Consider the following 21,072-nt stretch of genomic DNA (forward strand, 5'->3'; position numbering starts at 1 on the left):
CTTATGAAATAACAGCTAATCAAACTACACATTTTCCCCATGATCACATGGGCTACTGCAAAACCTACATTTCTCCTATCCCCTCATTTGGCCTTGAATTAGAGCTCCTTGATCCACTCATGCAAGGTGGTCCATAAAACACATCAAATAAACCATGTTGAATAAGCTTCCAATATCAAAATATTTATCAAAAAAGAAAACACTGAATGACCACAGACTTACTGGATATGAATACATATTTATAATTCAAAATCAGTGCAGTATTTATTGAAAATGAGAATTTTGGTATTCACAGAATGAATTTTATGATTGCTTCTAAAATTAACTAAGTTTGGTATATTATCTTACACTGTAAAGGACTTTTATAAAACAGTTATCGTATCAAAGAACTGGCTGTCTCAAAAAAAATTAGCCAAAGCATCTATATGCAACTTAATCGCATCTTATTCACTTATGTCAGTGAAATTTCTCTCTCTGAGGCCTGACAGTTATCAAGTGAAATGAGCTGCTGTGGTTGACCCCAACTCTAGCACTCCCTCCTGCTTCCAGTACTCTCCACAGCAATAACCTCTTTTGTGAGACTGGGCATATACTGAAGCAACTGGAAGTGAGTTGTCTCAAGTTTACTTGGCTTTAACTTCCAAGACCCCAGCAAGTGTCTTTCTTTCCTCCTTCTGTGTCCTTTCACAATTCCTCTTCCTTTGAAAAAGTGATTTTTAGAGCTGTCTTTCTAATGCTTCCCTTCCTAACTGCTTTTTATGGATAATTGTTACCACTTTTTTCATCTGCATTCAGCAGTAGTATGCACTTGTAATCTCTCTTTTTTCATCTCATTTTCCTTCCCCTGTGGCTAGAATCATGCTCAGAAATAAAAGGAAATTAAAGCTTTCACTGGATTCTGTTATTTTTTAAATTGCTCTCCAGTGGTTCTTTTTCCAGATGTCTCTAAAGGAAGGCTATTCCCCTGCTATTCAGAGCTGTGTCCAAGGACCAGCACCAACATCACCTGAGTGCTCATGATAAATGCAGACTCCCATACCTGCTGAGTCAGAATGTGCACTTTCCAGAAGCTCCTCAACGAATTCATGACAATTTGAATGCCCTGTTCTACACTGATGTGCTTCCATATTGGTTTACCCTCATTGGCCTTTTTGGCCTAGCCTCAATTTCTTCCCTATTATGTACCTGAATTTAATACTACATTATAAGCCATAATGTTTCTAATGAACTTTTAATCAGGCAATACTTTCTTTAATTAATTTATTCTCCATAAATCACCCAAAACTATTCTTTTCAATTATGTTAATATGATACTATCCTATGCAGTTACATTTTCTATAAAAACAAATTATAGCCATCCATGGCTGACCATTTACAGTGATGTTCATCTATGGTAGATAAAACACAGGTCTGTGTGGTAAATTACCTCAATCCTTAATGCCTCCCCAGTAGTGAGGATGACAGCAAGAGAAGGAAAATGTTACTGTAATTATATGACACATTTTGGTACTGGAAGCTCATTTTATCTTCCTTCCTATTTCTTTTTTTTTTTTTTTGCATTTTTTTTTTTTATTGATCATTCTTGGGTGTTTCTCGCAGAGGGGGATTTGGCAGGGTCATGGGACAATAGTGGAGGGAAGGTCAGCAGATAAACAAGTGAACAAAGGTCTCTGATTTTCCTAGGCAGAGGACCCTGCGGCCTTCCGCAGTGTTTGTGTCCCAGGGTACTTGAGATTAGGGAGTGGTGATGACTCTTAATGAGTCTGCTGCCTTCAAGCATCTGTTTAACAAAGCACATCTTGCACCGCCCTTAATCCATTTAACCCTGAGTGGACACAGCACATGTTTCAGAGAGCACGCGGTTGGGGGTAAGGTCATATATCAACAGCATCCCAAGGCAGAAGAATTTTTCTTAGTACAGAACAAAATGAGGTCTCCCATGTCTACCTCTCTCCACACAGACACAGCAACAATCTGACTTCTCTATCCTTTCCCCACCTTTCCCCCTTTTCTATTCTGCAAAACCGCCATGGTCATCATGGCCCATTCTCAATGAGCTGTTGGTTACACCTCCCAGACGGGGTGGTGGCCGGGCAGAGGGGCTCCTCACTTCCCAGAGGGGGTGGCCGGGCAGAGGCGCCCCCCACCTCCTGGACGGGGTGGCGGCCGGGCGGAGGTGAGCCCCCACCTCCCTCCCGGACGGGGCGGCTGGCCGGGCGGGGGCTGACCCCCCACCTCCCTCCCGGACGGGGTGGCTGCCAGGCGGAGATGCTCCTCACTTCCCAGACGGGGTGGCTGCCGGGCAGAGGGGCTCCTCACTTCTCAGACGGGGCGGCTGCCGGGCGGAGGGTCTCCTCACTTCTCAGATGGGGTGGCTGCCGGGCGGAGGGTCTCCTCACTTCTCAGAGGGGGCGGCTGCCCGGCGGAGGGGCTCCTCACTTCTCAGACGGGGCAGCTGCTGGGCGGAGGGGCTCCTCACTTCTCAGACGGGGTGGCTGCTGGGCGGAGGGGCTCCTCACTTCTCAGACGGGGTCGTGGCCAGGCAGAGGCACTCCTCACATCCTAGACAGGGCGGCAGGCAGAGGCGCTCCCCGCATCTCAGACGATGGGCAGCCGGGCAGAGACACTCCTCACTTCCTAGACAGGATGGCGGCCGGGAAGAGGAGCTCCTCACTTCCCAGACTGGGCAGCCAGGCAGAGGGGCTCCTCACATCCCAGACGATGGGCGGCTAGACAGAGACGCTCCTCACTTCCCAGACAGGGTGGCGGCCGGGCAGAGGCTGCAATCTCGGCACTTTGGGAAGCCAAGGCAGGCGGCTGGGAGGTGGAGGTTGTAGCTAGCCGAGATCAAGCCACTGCACTCCAGCCTGGGCAACATTGAGCACTGAGTGAATGAAACTCCGTCTGCAACCCCGGCACCTCGGGAGGCCCAGGCTGGCGGATCACTCGCGGTTAGGAGCTGGAGACCAGCCCGGCCAACACAGCGAAACCCCGTCTCCACCAAAAAAATACGAAAACCAGTCAGGCATGGTGGCGTGCCTGCAATCGCAGGCACTCAGCAGGCTGAGGCAGGAGAATCAGGCAGGGAGGTTGCAGTGAGCCGAGATGGCGGCAGTACAGTCCAGCTTTGGCTCGGCATCAGAGGGAGACCATGGAAAGAGAGGGAGAGGGAGACCGTGGGGAGAGGGAGAGGGAGACCATGGGGAGAGGTGGAAAGAGAGGGAGAGGGAGACCATGGGGAGAGGGAGAGGGAGAGGAAGAGGGAGAGGGAGAGGCAGAGGGAGAGGGAGAGCCTTCCTTCCTATTTCTAACACCCTGTTCTTCCTTCTTCTACAGATCAATTTGACTTTACTACCCTCCATTACATACATCCGTGTTTTTTTAATTTATTCCATATACACGCTGCCCTCCTCATTGTTTCTTTCTCTTTTATTCATTTCCTCTTCCCTCTCTCCTGACTTGCCTCAGGTCTTAGAGTATCTTAAAATGGAACTCATAACTCAGCTCCTTTAGTGGTACTCCCAATAGAATCAACTGCTGACCCTTGGTTAGAGACACAACTTATCACCATTTCATTTCTCCTTTACTTATTATACAGTTAATAGGACATTTTCTTTATACAGTTAATAGGACATTTTCTTTAGCTATTAGACTCTATTAGTGCTCATATTTTCAAAGAAACATTCCATCAAATGACTTTTTTTTTTTTGAGATGGAGTCTCACTCTGTCACCCAGGCTGGAGTGCAGTGGCAGGATCTCCGCGGACTGCAAGCTCCACCTCCCAGGTTCACACCATCCTCCTGCCTCAGCCTCCCAAGTAGCTGGGACTACAGGCACCCGCCACCATGCCCAGCTAATTTTTTGTGTTTTTAGTAGAGATGGGGTTTCACCATGTTAGCCAGGATGGTCTCGATCTCCTGACCTCATGATCCACCCACCTTGGCCTCCCAAAGTGCTGGGATTACAGGCATGAGCCACTGTGCGAGGCCTCCATCAAATGACTTTTTAAATAAAATATGGTTCTCACCTTCTCCTTTTCCATTGACTATTCTGTTTCCTTTTTCATGGGAAGGTCTACATAAAGGCTCTGACACTTTCTCGGGGACACACTGCTAAGGTAATATCAAGAATTAGTTTCCATTTTAAAATTATGATGAGTTGCATCAAGAGTTTCTTATCAATCTCTTTTTATGAAACTGGGTCTCACTCTGTCAATGCAGGGCTAGAATGCAGGGGCCTGATTATGGCTCACTGTGGTCTCGAACTGCTGACCTCAAGCAATCTTCCCACTTCAACTTCCTGAATAGCTGGAACTACAGGCGCATACCATCATGCCATGCTAATGTTTTTATTGTTATCTTTGTAGAGACAAGGTCTCATTATACTGCTCAGGCTGGTCTCAAGCTCCTGGGCTCAAGTAAATCTTCCACTTCTGCCTCCCAAAGTGTTGAGACAAGCAGTGTGCACCACCACACCCAGCCCTAATCAACTTCTTTAAATCAAACTCGATGTTGCCCAGGCATGGTGGCTCACACCTGTAATCTCAGCCCTTTGCAAGGCCAAGGTGGGTGGATTGCTTAAGTTCAGGAGTTTGAGACCAGCCTGGGCAACATAATGAGAACACATCTCTACACAAAAATTACCAAAAGGAATCAGGCATGATGGTGTGTGCCTGCAGTCCCAGCTGCTTGGGAAGCTGATGTGGGAGGATCACTTGAGCCTGAGAGGTGGATACTGCAGTGAGCCAAGATCATGCCACTACACTGCAGCATGGATAACAGAGCAAGACCCTGACTCCCCAAAAATTTCCATTTAAAATGTGAGAACAAAGAGAGATACAAACAAAAAACAAGCCTAATTAGTCAATGAAATATGAGCTTAAGCCAAGAAAGAAAACAAACAACATGAAGTACAATAAAGTACATAGGGAAATAGATCTATAACAGAGCCTTTGGACTTTCATACCTGTGATAATACTAATTAATATTTATGCTGCAATTAATTAGTTTTTTGTAAGTACTTCTGTGATAGTGTTTCTTACTATAAGACATTCAATTAGCTAAATATGGTCATCTATCATTACCTGAAAGAACAATATTATAACAGAGAGAGAAAACTGGAACTTTCCATCAACTTTCCACCCAGAAAAAGAATTAGTCACCAGAATTCTAAAGAGTAATGTATGGCAGACACATGAAAAAATGCTCATCATCACTGGCCATCAGAGAAATGCAAATTGAAACCACAATGAGATAATCATTTCACACCGGTTAGAACGGCAATCATTGAAAAGTCAGAAAACAACAGGTGCTGGAGAGGATGTGGAGAAATAGGAACATTTTTACACTGTTGGTGGGACTGTAAACTAGTTCAACCATTGTGGAAGACAGTGTGGAGATTCCTCAAGGATCAAGAATTAGAAATACCATTTGATCCAGCCATCCCATTACTGGGTATATACCCAAAGGATTATAAATCATGCTGCTATAAAGACACATGCACACATATGTTTATTGTGGCACTATTCACAATAGCAAAGACTTGGAACCAACCCAAATGTACATCAATGATAGACTGGATTAAGAAAATGTGGCACTTAACACACCATGGAATACTATGCAGCATAAAAAAGGATGAGTTCATGTCCTTTGTAGGGACATGGATGAAGCTGGAAACCATCATTCTGAGCAAACTGTTGCAAGGACAGAAAAGCAAACACCACATGTTCTCACTCATAGGTGGGAACTGAACAATGAGAACACTTGGACACAAGAAGGGGAACATCACACACCAGAGCCTCTCATGGGGTGGGGGGAGAGGGGAGGGATAGCATTAGGAGATATACTTAATATAAATGACGAGTTAATGGGTGCAGCACACCAACATGACACATGTATACATATGTAAGAAACCTGCATGTTGTGCACATGTACCCTAGAACTTAAAGTATAATAATAATAAGTAATGTATGGCTTGAAAAGGTATATTCAATAGAACATGAGTTGGGTCTAATAAAAAACTTAAGAAATGTTAATCTAAAATCTCAATGTTAAGATTCCAGTTGAATGATATTAGAAAATATATTGTAACCCTTTGCTACCGATGACCTAATTCTATTTTATTTCCTTTTTAATTATGGCATAATTTCTCAACATAACATATCAAAACTTATACACCCTTTAATATTAAAAAATAATACAATGTAAGCAATATTTTAAAAACAGTATTTAATTATTAGATACATTAGATTTATTATATTACTTATAACATTCCATTACATAAAAATTTATTTGTCTATTTATTCAGATTAAACAACTATTAAAGCTGAATGTCTTATGCCTGTAACCCCAGCACTTTGAGAGGCTGAGGTGAGCAGAACACTTGAGCCCAACAGTTAAAGACCAGCTTGGGCAACAAGACAAAACCCTGTCTCTACGAAACTCAGCCGAGCATGGTGACACAGGTCTATGGTGACATAGCTCTATTGTTTCAAATACTTGGATTGCTGAGGTGTGAGGATCACCTGAGCCCAGGAAATGGAGATCGGAGTGAGCCAAGATCTCACCAGTGCCCTACAGCCTGGGTGACAGAGTGAAACCCCATCTCAAAAAACAACAAGTAAAATGCTTCTTACATGGAAGACTGTATTCTAGGTACTCCAGCATACACACAAATATGGTTACTGACCTCCAGTAGCTTATGGTATGCAGGAGCTTCCAATGATTATTTAAACAACTAAATAGAAAACCTTCTGACATTCAAATTTTCAGAATATGATATACGGACTTTGAGTGGTTATTTTATTTTATTTTATTTTATTTTTTAAGATGTAGTCTTGCTCTGTCACCCAGGCTGCAATGCAATGGTGCGATCTTGGCTCACTGCAGACTCCGCCTCCTGGGTTCAAGCCATTCTCCTGCCTTGGCCTCCTGAGCAGCTGGGATTACAGGCATGCACCATCATGCCTGGTTAATTTTTGTGCTTTTTATTTTATTTTAGAGACAGGGTTTCACCATGTTGGCCAGGCTGATCTTGAACTCCTGACCTCAGGTGATCTACCCACCTTGGCCTCCAAAAGTGCTGGGATTATAGGTGTGAGCCACCATACCCGGCAAAGTAAATATTTTAAATAAACTACAATGACAAAATCATGATGATAAAGTCTTACCATATTGGTATTAAGAATCTCTGCTTCTAGAACTGGTTATTTGCAGCAAAATACATGTTATTCAATTAGATGAAGTGTTTTATATAAACTCTTCATGGACAACTCATAAACCACACAAAAATCCCTTTGCAATACAAATCTTGATAACATAAATTTAAATTTCTACATTTCCACAGTTTATATTTTTCAATCAGACACAATGTTGCCCAGGCTATTCTCAAACTCCTGGGTTCAAGCAATCTTCCCGCCTCAAACTCCCAAGTAGTGAGGACTACAGGGGTACACCACCAAACTCAGCTATTTTTCGACAATTTTTAATATTTTTTAGTCTCACTACAGAACCAATAATATAAGTAGAGAAACAATTTCTCCTAAAAACTATATGACACCAAAATAATAAGTTTCCAGGAACAAAAGCTATATGCTATGTGCTGAACATTTTTGCCACTAAAGATTATCAGGAAGATTCCATGATTACTGCAAATAATTTGATTCACTGAAGATTTATACAGGCATAAATATTAAGAAAGTCACACTCGTACGATTTAAAAGTCAAAGTATTAGTATTTATCCAAATAAACCTTAACCAAATTTCATATTTCCTCTATTGGAGAAAGCATTTCCTAATGTGATTTTCCTGTGACTACTTATTTTCCAGTTCATTTATTTTTCAGCTCCCACCCTGTCACAGTACTTATCAATCTCTGTTAGTTACCAAAGTTAAACACATTTTTTGAATCAACTAGTCATATGTATGTTTTTCTCTGAGCAACTTTCCATTACCACCATAAAACAATGATAGGTAAACCACTGCTAAATTTGAAAAGTAAACACATGCAAAACTACATTCAGAGTGAGAAAATTAATTTTACAAGAGACCACTTTACCTTAGTAGCAACACTCAAGACTTCATCATCCAATGCAGGCAATGAATCCACACACAGTTCATGCAAAATGCTTGAGAGCAAAAATACACAATGAAAATGAGCAAGTTGATTTCTTTACAATTTTTTTAACTGCCGGTTTATATCCAGCTTCCCCCTCAAAAAAAGGAAAACATAATCTGGGGAAAGGTCAGTGATCTATATATTAAATTATGATTCTTGATATAATTAAAATATGTCCTCTGTTCTAAAAATAGATTTTATTTACCTACTTCTGCCTCCAACTGTCTAAATCTATAAAATATTCAATGAAAACTAACCTTGAGCTTTATAACAAATAGTGACAGTCAATATATTGGCAGAGCCTGACAATACTTTGCCCTCATAAATTATCTGTCCTGAAGCTGAACTTAAAATTCAATTAATGGATGACATAAATTTTGTTATCTAAACTGGAAGAAAACTGATGACCTAAAACAAGGTAGAAAGATCCACTGTGTCTTTTCCATGATCTGTCTCTGGATGAAAGTCTAATCTGCATCACTTCAAAATGGCAGTCTTGATTCCTCAGCATGGATCCAACTTAGGAAGGTCCTGTTGATTTCCTTTGCCCTAAATTTGTACAGGAAAGCCCCTACAATATTTGAAAGGTATGAAAGCTAAATGTACAGAAGTCAAATAACAAAGGTGTATGTTCTTATTGAGAATACTTTTCCCAGAAAGATTAAAACATTAACAATTATAAAATCCATTATTTTCACTCTATAGGTCCTACCTTATTCAGGTCCACATAAACTAGCAAGCCCTCAAAAATTTTCGTAGGCACTCAGACACCCAAGGAGAGAGACTGCCAGAAAAAAACAGAGTCCTCATAGTTGTACCTCTATTTCCCTAAGTACTATCTAAGTATCTTTCTTCCTATGGGCTCCCACTTCCAGATTCCACTTCTGCAGCGCTCCACAGAAGTCTCCAATCTTCAAATCTTCAGTCTAAGAAAGCACAGATTCCTGAAAGGATGACCTCAAATGACCAGGAGTAGGAGCTCTCTATATCCCTGCTCCTGAAAAACAAGCTAACTGGAGTCTCCATCACCTGCCCCCAGCTATACACACTACGAACTACCCAGCTGAACTCCATGACTGATTTTCCACCTAATCATGCCCCTGATCCAGCCCACATGGACATGGGAAGGACATCAGTGAACTGGGAAAAGAGGTAGAGGTGAGGAGACACCTGTCCTGTGCCACACGTCTATGTAGTTCAGCAATCTCCAGCCCCTTAGTACTCCAGGGGCTCTAAGCCACCCCTTTGTAAGTCAGGATGGAAGTAGATGACACCACATTTCTATCTGCTGTAGACACTCCTTCCAGTGTCTCAAAATGTTTTAGCATCTTTCAGTAAAATCTTCAAGTTTGTCAGTCCTTGATTTAGAAAAAAGCAGCAAACTTTTTAGAGCTCCCTTGAACCTTCTATTTTAATGTGCCTTTGTAGATAATTCCCAACATCTTGTGTCCTTCTTTTTATAATTCATCTTTATCAAACTTGTCATAAACCCTAATACTTTGATCTCTTATAGGAGAGTCCAAACTCCTATCCAATCCAGTGTTGTTTATCTTCAAACTTGGACTTCCCCTGCTCATTCCATTCTTATCTACTTCCATTTGGTTCACCAGCTAATTCCATTCTCATTCTATCCACAGACTCACTCCCGTTTGTATTATTAAAACACATGCCAATAGGACATAAAAAGAAGCAAAAGTACTGGGCTTTACCATGAGTTCAAATCTCATTTCTGCCAATTCCTATGTCTAAAAAAAAAAGCATCCTAATCTCTTTGAGCCTCACATTCTGTATCTAGAGAATCACTTGACCAGAATGTTCAACACAGGTAAAAATACTAGAAGGTATTTTAATTCATTCCAAGATTCCTTAAAATCCTGTAATTCTATGTCCTCTTGATTCTGTCTATAGAAAAACTTGGAATACATAGCCAGCAGAGTTTGAAAAAATAATAGAACAAAAGAAACACCAAGAAAAGCAGAGAAGAAAGTTTTAAAAAATGAAGACAAAATTATAGAAAAGTCATGGAAAAAGCAACAACACTAAAAAATGTATTATGGAAGTAAGCAGAAATACTTGCCTAAATGGAAAACCAAACTGGGTAGTCAAATAATTTGTCTCTAAGACTTGCCTAAACTTGCTTTGGTAAAACTTACACTCCTGTGGTCAAAGCTAAGTCAGATCTGCCCTAGAGCCTTTGATGGTAAAAACAAGACACTGGCTACCACTGAAATCTTCAAATTTATTAGGACTAACCACATCCTAACAATAAACTTAAATGGGAGTTCAAGGTATTTAAACTCTCATTAACGTATACATTAATCAAATTAATGAACCTGATTAATCTGATTCAGACCTATACCTTGATCCAAGGGCTGCACAGATATCTATCAATCTATGCTGAGGAGCAAGAGAAAGGATTTGGAAGGCAGGCAGGCTGATGGTCAAACTGCAGGCCAGCTACTTTGTTAACTATGGGATTATGAGGCAATTAATCAGCTCTAATCCATAGTTGTTTATTTAAAAGTAGGTTATAGGAACACAGATGTTATGATGGCTTTATGAGATGATAAATGCATAGAACATATTAGGATGTCTAGCCCAGAATACAACACTCAACAGATATTAGTTTCTTCCATCTATATTTTCTTAGTTCACATAATTTTTTAAATCTATGAAATCTTACCTGACTGCAGATTCATCAGAAATTCCAACATCTATTAAAGAAGAAGGTAAAATGCATTTTAAATCAATAATAAATGTACAGAATATTAAAAGCATAAGAATGCACAGTGATGCATGCCTCTAATCCAAACTACTTGAGAGGATGAGGCAGGAGGATCACTTGAGGAGCCCAGAAGTTTGAGACCAGCTTGGGAAACATAGTAAAACTCTACCTTCATAAAAAAATTGTGCACAATTGTGTGTATGATTTAGATCCTGTTTGTTGTTGTTGTTGTTGTTTTTGTTTTGGTTTGGTTTGGTTTTTTAAAGCATAAGACTGATGCTTTGTTCCAAAGCATTCCTTTGGGAGCATGCCTGTGAACTTATTAGAATTAACATTCATCATACTTGTTGATAGGTAATTAATGCAGTAAGAACTCTTCCCTTTGTATTTATTAGATGCAAAGAAGAATAAATTTATTAAAATTTGGTATCTACAAGTGAACTGCAGTATACAAGTCATCCTAGCCAAACCCTATGAGATTGGATAAAAATGGTATTGTTAGCAGAACAGGTGTGATGAGTCAACAGTGTCAAAGAGCATGATTTCTGGACCAAAATATGAGGGGCCATTACAGCAGAGTATACATTAGTACCCCTTATCCACTATATGCGCAGAAAGACATACTTGACAAGTTTTTCTCTGCTGTCACACCACAGCAACAATCATCAACAAAGAAGGCTTCTGTGACCAAATGTGTGGAGAGTTTTTCCCCACCAACAAACAAGCAATCATTCCTGCTGATGACACAATTCAATTCTCACACCCTATCTACAGATAACATCAGATTGAATTTAATTTATAAATTAAACTTTGTCATAGATATGTATGTATAGGGAAAAACAGCTTGTGATTCAGTACTATTCATGGTTTCATGATTCCACTGGGGGTCTTGGAATGTATCTCCCACAGTTAAGGTGTAGCTACTGCACTTATTTTGTTATAACACAACACAGCCTCTCTAGTTCTTCAGTTCAAACTGTTTAGTTTAGAATAAAATGCACTATCACCAGAAACCAACAAAACATAGGAATCAGACCAGAAACAGGAATCCTTGCAAAGACTTTCCAGCCACCAGTGGAGAAGATCTCAAGAGAGATCAGTGTGTTACTCTGGCTAATACTCTTCTGGGGAAGGTGCTGGGTGGTTTCCTTAGTTGTAGATATTTGCTCTGGCCTACGTATAACAAGGCCCAAATTCACCTGCCATTTTGCCTCCCACAGAAAGAACCACTGGAAAGATCACTCCTTTAAGAGCTTATCCACATTCAGAGAGAAGCTGAATAAACACTGGGGAGGTATGGCAGGGTGCCGGGCAGTATTATCTGATGTGAAAAAATATATAGAAAGAAAACTATCAATGCCCTTTTACTACCAGAATGTTCTAATGCTTGCCCTTCTCCCTAGTAGGAGAAAAAATTTTTTTCACCTCGCATAAAGCAAAACTCCCTTGTCATCCCTTATGACAGAATCTAGTTGTAGGTGAGTCATGTCATCATAATACAGGCTGTTGTCAACCTCATCCCTCAAAGGAAGAGGATCAGTGAGGAACTTATGTATTTACCTAATAGCATTCACTGCCTGGTCTTATTTCCAACCGAAGGTAAGTATGAAAGACTTTGTGATTCCAGTTTTATAAAGTACAACCCTTTGCACTTGTCCCCTTCCATTGCTAGAGAGTCTATCTGGACCCGCCTCACAGAGCAAGATGCTACAGGTTGTGCTGTGTGGTACAGTGTGGTGTTCTTTTCCTCATCCCTTTCTATTATGTGCCACATATCTATACAAATCATGTTTTCTAAGTATGTAAATCATATCTCATCAGAATACACCATTCTTTACAATGATAAAGAAGCAAAAGAAAAACAAAAGGACAAAGAACATCTTAAATGACTACATTCAACTGCCATGGAGCTTTAATTTTTTAACTATTCAAAAAGATATCCACTCTTCTTATTTCAACTATATGACTCTTCTGAAAAAAGTAAAACTATGAAGACAGAGTAAACATCAATGGTTGCCACGAGTTGCTAGGGAGTAAGGGAGAGATGAACAGGCATAGTATAATTTTTAGGGCAGTGAAACTGTTCTGTCAATAATATTACAGTAATAGATACATGTCATGTCATTATATATTTGTCCAAATTCACAGAATGTACAGCATCAAGAGTGAGGCCTGATGTAAATTATGAACTTTGAGTGATTATAACGTGTCAATGTAAGTTCATCAGTTGTAACAAATGGACCACTCTGTGGTGGAAAATACTAATAATGGGGGAGGCTATGTGTGTGTGGAAGGCGTGGGATATATGAGAAATCTCTGTACCTTCCTCTCAATTTTGCTGTGAACCTAAAACTGCTCTAAGAAATAAGGATATTGATTTAAAAAAGATATTCAGCTGGGCTCAGTGGCTCATGCCTGTAATCTCAGCACTTTGGGAGGCAAAGGTGGGTGGATCACCTGAGGTCAGGAGTTCAAGACCAGCCTGGCCAACATGGCAAAACATCATCTCTAATAAAAGTACAAAAATTAGCTGGGCATGGAGGCTGGCACCTGTAATTTCAGCTACTCGGGAGACTGAGGCAGGAGAATCGCTTGAGCCTAGAAGACGGAGGTTGCAGTTAACTGAGATCACACCACTGCACTGCAGCCTGAGAGACAGAGTGAGACTCCATCTCAAAACAATAAAAAAGAGATATTCACTGTCTATGCATCCCAGGATCTCCAGAACAACAATTAAAATAAATAAATAAAAAAGATGGCTGGGGTCAGTAGCTCATGCCTGTAATCCCAGCACTTTGAGAGGTCGAGGTGGGTGGATCACCTGAGGTCAGGAGTTCTAGACCAGCCTGACTAACATGGTGAAACCCCATCTCTACTGAATATAAAAAATTAGCCGAGCATGATGGTGCATACCTGTAGTTCCAGGTACCTGGGAGGCTGAGGCAGGGGCATCATTTGAACCTGGGAGGTGGAGGTTGCAATGAGCCAAGATTGTATCATTGCACTGCAGCCTGGGCAACAAGAGCAAAACTCTGTCTCAAAAAAAATAAGTAAATAAAATAAAACATAAAGATATTTACTGAACTTGTTACTATGATATATTTAAGCAAGACACAGTGACCCTAAAAATTAGAGATTATTGAAGACCAAAGTAACAACATGTGGTCATTATTTCTCAAATCAAGGTATATAAAATATATAAAATAAATAAATGTAATTGCATGCTTAGGTAAGAAAATATTGATAAAAATGATTGAACATTTTATCTTATTTCATAATTCTAAGCAGGGATTTAGCACAATATGAAAACTAGATTATTCATGTAATCCAAATAAAAGACAATTTTTATTCTAATTTTAACTCAGAAATTATTTTGCTTATTTAATTTAACAATTTTACTGAAAGGTAAATGAGATAAATAGGACAGATAATAATTACCTAACATTGCTATTGTAACTTATGTATAAATAGCTGTTCATCACCAAAAGTCAAAAAAGTAACCAGCACTGCAACTTAAGATGGATCATACAACAGAAATTAGTACCAAGTTACCTTATCTTATAATATTATGTTATTAAAATGAAATGTTAAAACAACACCAAAAATTAAGCTGGGGCTATACAAAGTGTGCAGAAAAGATTTCATGTAACAGGCAAGAGACTGCCATCCTTAGAAAGGCTTGCATGAAAGGCTGGCCCTTGGCTGCTGTTTAGGAAATTGGAATTGGGAGGGTTTCCACCATTCCCTGAGAAGAGTGGCTCACTGTGTCTAAAGTGTTTATAAAAACCGTGTGTTTACTATGAACAGCTGCTTTCCTTATAAGAGTCTGGAATTTGGGTACATGTGAGGGAGAGTAACCTCCATAGAAAAACTTAGACACTTAGTCTCTAATGAGACTCTGGTACTGGTAGACATCGCTGCACATATGTTGTCAAAATGTGAGCCTAGGAGAATTAAGCAGATCCTGGGAACTCCACAGGACAGAACTCCTGGAGGCTTGTGCCTCGTTTCCTCCGGAATTGACCACATGCAACTTTTTCCTCTACTAATTTTGCTTGTCCCCTTTCTTGTTATCAATTAAAGATCTGTTCATTCTGATGGTAGTTTCTTTTGTTGTGCAGAAGCTCTTTAGTTTAATTAGATCCCATTTGTCAACTATCGCAAGAACAAAAAACCAAACACCGCATATTCTCACTCATAGGTGGGAATTGAACAATGAGATAACATGGACACAGGAAGGGGAGCATCACACTCTGGGGACTGTTATGGGGTGGAGGGAGGGGGGAGGGATAGCATTGGGAGATATACCTAATGCTAGATGACGAGTTAGTGGGTGCAGCACACCAGACTGGCACATGTATACGTATGTAACTAACCTGCACAATGTGCACATGTACCCTAAAACTTAAAGTATAATAATAAATAAATAAATAAATAAATAAAAGATCTGAGTATGACTATTTGCTGAGTCCTATGAGTCCTTCTAATGAACCACCAAACCTGGGGTGGTCTTGGGAAACCATGAAACGATGCATTGTGTAAGATTTGTATTAAGTTGATATGATACATGTAACTGTAATCAGATGGTTATTTCACAGAATAACTTTCCCTAATCTGTTTTTCTTTTCTTTTTTTCCCTTGATATTTGACTTGGAGATTCTTGTATTTATATATCTATCCAATTGAACAAAACCATAAAACGAATAAATGAAACAATAATGTCAGAAAATAATGTGAAATAAGCAGCAATCCTCTTTTAACTGAATAAAAAATAGAGAATCTGGGTGATTGACAATATGTTCTACAATATGAAGGTTTTTAGAAAAAAATGAAAAAGTGGTCAATTTTCTGCAACTCAACTGGGCTTCATTCCTTTTTATAATAATTGTGCAGGCCAGGTGCAGTGGCTCACACTTGTAAATCCAAGCATTTTGGGAGGTTGAGGCAGGAGGATCACTTGAGACCAGAAGTTCCAGACCAGCCTCAGCAATACAGTGAGACCTCATCTATTAAACAAACAAACAAAAACAAAACAAAACAAAAAAAACCCTTAAAAAGAAAATTAGCCAAGTGTGGTAGTGCATGCCTGTAGTCCCAGCTACTTGGGAGGCTAAGGTGAAAGGATCATTTAAGGCCAGGAAGCAGAAGTTGCAGTGAGCCAAGATGGCACCACTGCATGCCAGTACTGGAAACAGAGGGAGACCCTGTATCAAAAATAAACAAACAAATAAATAATTGTGTATCAAGCCAGATGTAACCACACAAAACTGTAGTCTCAGCTACTCAGCAGGATGAGGTAGGAGGACTGCTTGAGCCCAGGAGTTCAAGGCTACAGTGAGCTATGATTGCACCAATGAACAGACACTGTATTCTAGCCTAGGCAACATAGAGAGACCCCATCCCCTATGATAATAATAATTGATTAATTGTGCATCATTCAAGTAAATTGTATAACTGGAGAAAAACATATGATTATTGAATATACTATTATAGTCTACTACTGACCATAGAGTTCCTGTTTACTTGCTTCTAATCTTTGTCTTTGTTTCTCATAAAACTAAAAACATGATTTAGACCCATTAAAGGCAGTTCATGGCAAAACAAGTCAAAAAGTCAAAAGAATTGCATCCAAACAGTAGGATGTGTTATCCACCGCTTTCTATGAACAGTTGGATTTGGTCATTAAGAATCAGCAGGACTTTTAACTTTGTGCCTGTGTGCACACGTGTGTGCACATGTGCGTGTATGTGTATGTATGTAAACTATGACAGATAGAATCATTTTGCTTGTGTAAGAATATGTAATATAACTTGTGCTTCTCATGAAGGAATTGCTTTTCCATCTTCTGTGCTCAGTAGCTATCTTAAAAAAAAATCTCCTATTTGTATGGGTGCACACTGGTTCAGTTCTACAGCTCTTATTGCCATTTATTTATGGTACCCAAAAGGGATTGCTGAGTTTCTGGTTCTAAAGACAGTTACTTTCTTAGTGACACAAATCAATATGTAATACAGTTCACCCTTGAACAGCAAGGGTTTCAACTGCAGGGATTCACCTATATGCAGATTTTCTTCTGCCTCTGCAATGCAGAGACAGCAAGATCCACCTCTCCTCTTCCTCCTCAGCCTAATCAACCTGAAGATCATAAAGACCTTTGCCAGGATCTACTAATGCTTTATGAAAAGTCAATATGTTTTTCCTGATGATTTCCTTTCTAACAGCTTCATTTCTCTAGCTTATTTTATTGTACGAACACAGTATATCATAATCCAGCACAAATAAAATAGGTGTTCATTAACTGTTTATGTTATCAGGAAGGCTTCCAGTCAATGGTGGGCTATTAGTAGCTAAGGTGAAGGAATCAAAAGTTATACTCAGATTTTCAACTGCACAGGGATCAGGGTCCCTTACCCCCACATTATTCATGGGTCAACTGTAGTTATTTGTTTACTAAATGTAAACAATTTATTATAAAAATGAAATAGAAGATCCGTTTGTATAACAAGTCCAATTTGTTATAATGTAACTATAGAGGAAACATACAACATATTAACTTAAAAATGTTTTTTCTTATTTATGCAAAAATATTATGTAGGGTTTTAGGGATGATAATTAAATAAATGAATGTTTGTAGACCATAATGTTTGAGATTATAAATTAACTACAACTACCTTCTTAAATAAATCTGAATTTCAAACTAAAGAAGTTAAATTTAAAAAATTAATTTACATATGTATATACATATGTACACATTCAATTTACACATATTTTTAAACTGGTCTTTTTTGACTGACACTACCTTAACCTTATGTCTTACTTCTTATTTTCTTATCAAGAGTAGGACCACCAAGAGAAGTAAGAAATTCACTCTCAGAAGCCTTACCTCGTTTCTCCTTTTTAAGTATCTTCTTTTTATGTTCCAAAATTTGTTGTTGAATTCTACATATACAAAAGTAATAAATAAAATTGCTATTTTTATACTGAAATAAAAAATATTTACCAAACATATTAAATTCCAAAACACTTTCAGGCAATATCAGACCTAATATCAGAATTTTAATGTCCCATACACTTCAAATTTTTAAACCTTACAAGCTTATTAAGCTTATAATTAAAGAAGAAAAGAAAGTGAAGTACTCATAAATGGAGGAAGCACAGCTCAGTAAATTAACTCTAGTTAGCTGGATATCATGCAAAGTGTCCTGCACTCAGAGTAAGTCCTCGCTCTGTAACCAAAATACCTCGCTCTGTAGGTAATTTGTTTTCAGACAAGTTGCTTCTCTTAGGCTCCATGGTTTCTTCTAAAAAATAAGGATTCTGCTACCTTACTTCACTAGGTTGTTTAGAAGATCTAATGAGATTACATGTTTAAATGTTCAGAGAAATAGTAAAGCAATGGAATAATTTATTCTTGAACCTTATTGCTGAAACCATTTTGGAATCCCAAATAGTGCTCCGTGTGTGTTTTTCTATAAGTTCTAATATTCAAATGTTGCAGTTTTCAGAAAATGTTATTAAGTGCTAATTTTGGTTATTACTTGCATTCATTGTGGCTTGTAATTCAGGGCATTTTACCTATTTCATAACTTATTACTAAATTTATATATATATATATAAATTTAATGAGCTCATCATTGAGCTCATCAATCACACCAAGGGCAGAAAACTAATAGGTGTCAAAACCTGGCTTGGAAAACTACCACTCCTTCTCTACCTCCTCAAACTCTGAGCCAGCAGATTTGTGCTTGGCTGCTGGATCTCCATGGTCCTCTCCAACTAACAGACAAGACAAAACCCTGCTTTGATTGTTTTTCAGTTCCATGAAGGAAATGCAAGTTGACATTTTCTCATTTCCAAGATATGTACTAACAACATGTAACATCCCCTTATTACTCAGCTCTGTTCCCATTTCAGAGATCACCGTACATCAATAGTTTCACAGTGATAATCACAATTTCAATATTGCATGTCACCTGTTTTGGTTTTCCTCACACTGCTTCCTTGGAGCTACTCAACAAATAGTCAAATGGCCTTCCTGGGACTATGCAAAATATGGAATGCTTTCTGAATTTGTGTGCCATCCCTAGGCAGTAGCCATGCTTATCTGCTCTGTATTGATCCAATTTAAAATATGTGCTGTTGAAATAATTACAAAGCCCTGTTTGATACATGGATACTCATGAGTCATGGATGAGGCTTAGCTCTGTTAAATCCAACTCACTTACTTCAGATTCAGAGAATTTTATTGAATGGCTTCCTGTGAGGTAGAATTTTAAAATATATTGAAAACTTGAGGAAGAGCTGCAAGTAGCCCAGGAGATTTTCATGATTATAGAGACACATTACTTGAGGCACCAACTGCAAGCTGGTTCCCACTACTCAGTGGAAAGATAACATGGAACATTCTGTTATCTAACCAAAGCTGCTGCACAGGATATAAAAAAGCCTCAAGGTACAGATCTGATAGCAAAAGGGAAAGGGAACTCTGATCTCTTCCTGCAGCATTATTTGAACATCCCTGACTATTGAGAACAATCCCAACTAATATTGGTTAAAGGAAAGACAAGCATGGCTCTCAAAGGATAACATCCCATGAAGGCCTAGGCAAAGTCTAGCTTAGAGGTGGACTCCAAATAAGGTTTTTAGTGTAGGATGAGCATCAGTTTGCTCAATATTTGTGTGGATAAAGCTAGGAGGCCTAGCTACCAGAGCAGGGTGCTGGGAAAAATAACTGAGCACAAGTACATAAACTAATAAACACCATAGCTTTGACCTGTATATATGAATCACCATGAAAACTGAGAGGTCTGAATCAGTGAAGGCATCCTGGTGGCAAAGGTCAATCATTATCAGATTGCAGGTCCGGTTACAATGGCAATAATACAGCAAGTGACGCCATGGAAACAACAGAATGATTAGAATGCCCTTTTTTTCCCTTTCTTCTGACTTGCAAAGAAAGATTGCCTTCCTTGGACTTAGGAAACCCCTTAGCTTCTTGTAAAATTCAAAGAAGGAAGACACAGGAGAGAGCCCCAGGGGAAAATACAAGATTTTCTGCTAAATTGGACATTACAAGACTCAATAACTAATTAGAAAAGTTAGACCAGGCATGGTGGCTAGCACTTTCAGAGGCCGAGGCAGGGGGATTACTTGAGCTCAGGAGTTCAAGACTGGCCACGACAACAGAGTGAGACCTTGTCTCTAAAAAAAAAAAAGAAAAAAAAAAAAGAAAGGAAAGGAAAAGAAATCAAAGATGTGGCTCTTTTTATCCAATGCATGGGGATTATACTTAGAATAAAATGAACAACATTGAGATCCCTAGGGATAAAGGTCTCAAAAATCCAGAAAAAATCTTGCACTCTACTTCTAACTAATCTAGACTTCTGCTTGATTTCTGGCTAAAAGGGAGACTAACTCATGGCTATTTCAAACTATCTGAACCAAACTATGAACTCTCACCTAATGTGTAAGATGGAGTAGTTACAATTATTTTAAACTTCAATTTAGTATCAACTGGCCTTTTAACATAAACACTTACTTTGTCAAATGATGAGAAATAGTGTAATCTTCTGCATCTCATCCACACATGTCTTTAGTGAAGACATCAATATTTTGCTTAAGAAGGATATTGACAATACCTGGTGAGTCATAGTGTATAGCAATCATGAGGGCTGACCTAAAATAACAAAGAAATAACCCCACTCAAGAACTTTAATATCAAAAGCTAGTTTGATACACTTTACCAGTTTAATATCCGCCTGTCAGTGTAGAAGTAATAACCATTTGCATGTACTAGCTTGGGTCTATAAGCATCTAGGGTGCTCAAGTGTTCATCTTTGAAAATTGTCACCAAGGCTAAAAGAAAGGGACAACAGGGAAGCCTCTTGTCCCACTGAGGTAAGACATAATACAAGTTGCTAACTTATAGTCCTTTGATGGCCAAGAAACTGTGCTGAGGTCACTTATGTAAAGTAGGCAAAGACTTAGATGAAGATTTCCCCATTCCTTTCCCAGTCCAATCAGCTAGGGGTCAGATAAGAGTTATCTGCAGGCTGAAAACAACAACAACAACAATGACAATAATAATAATGACAATACTAGTAGTCATAAATGAAAAGTCCACACTTTAAAAATTAATAAAACTGGTCAGGTGCCGTGGCTCATGCCTGTAATCCCAGCACTTTGGGAAGCCAAGGAGAGCAGATCACGAGGTCAAGAGATCGAGACAATC

The 21,072-nt window shown here is 39.2% G+C and overlaps 1 protein-coding gene and 1 non-coding gene across 2 annotated transcripts in view; both read right to left on the reverse strand.

Annotated features, from left to right (window-relative positions):
* Positions 1-21,072, reverse strand: part of ANKRD20A1 (ankyrin repeat domain 20 family member A1) — a 45,590-nt gene that overhangs the window by 16,088 nt on the left and 8,430 nt on the right. The window contains 5 exon segments of the mRNA XM_055091870.2: positions 4,004-4,113; positions 8,057-8,126; positions 10,800-10,830; positions 17,725-17,780; positions 20,380-20,517. Of these exon segments, the coding sequence (XP_054947845.1) occupies positions 4,004-4,113; positions 8,057-8,126; positions 10,800-10,830; positions 17,725-17,780; positions 20,380-20,517 (405 nt within the window).
* On the reverse strand, positions 18,888-18,993 carry LOC117978878 (U6 spliceosomal RNA). The gene has a single exon (XR_004669538.1). It is a non-coding gene; the product is annotated as a U6 spliceosomal RNA (small nuclear RNA).

Source organism: Pan paniscus, chromosome 11 (assembly GCF_029289425.2).
Source record: "Pan paniscus chromosome 11, NHGRI_mPanPan1-v2.0_pri, whole genome shotgun sequence".
NCBI classification, from domain to species: domain Eukaryota; kingdom Metazoa; phylum Chordata; class Mammalia; order Primates; family Hominidae; genus Pan; species Pan paniscus.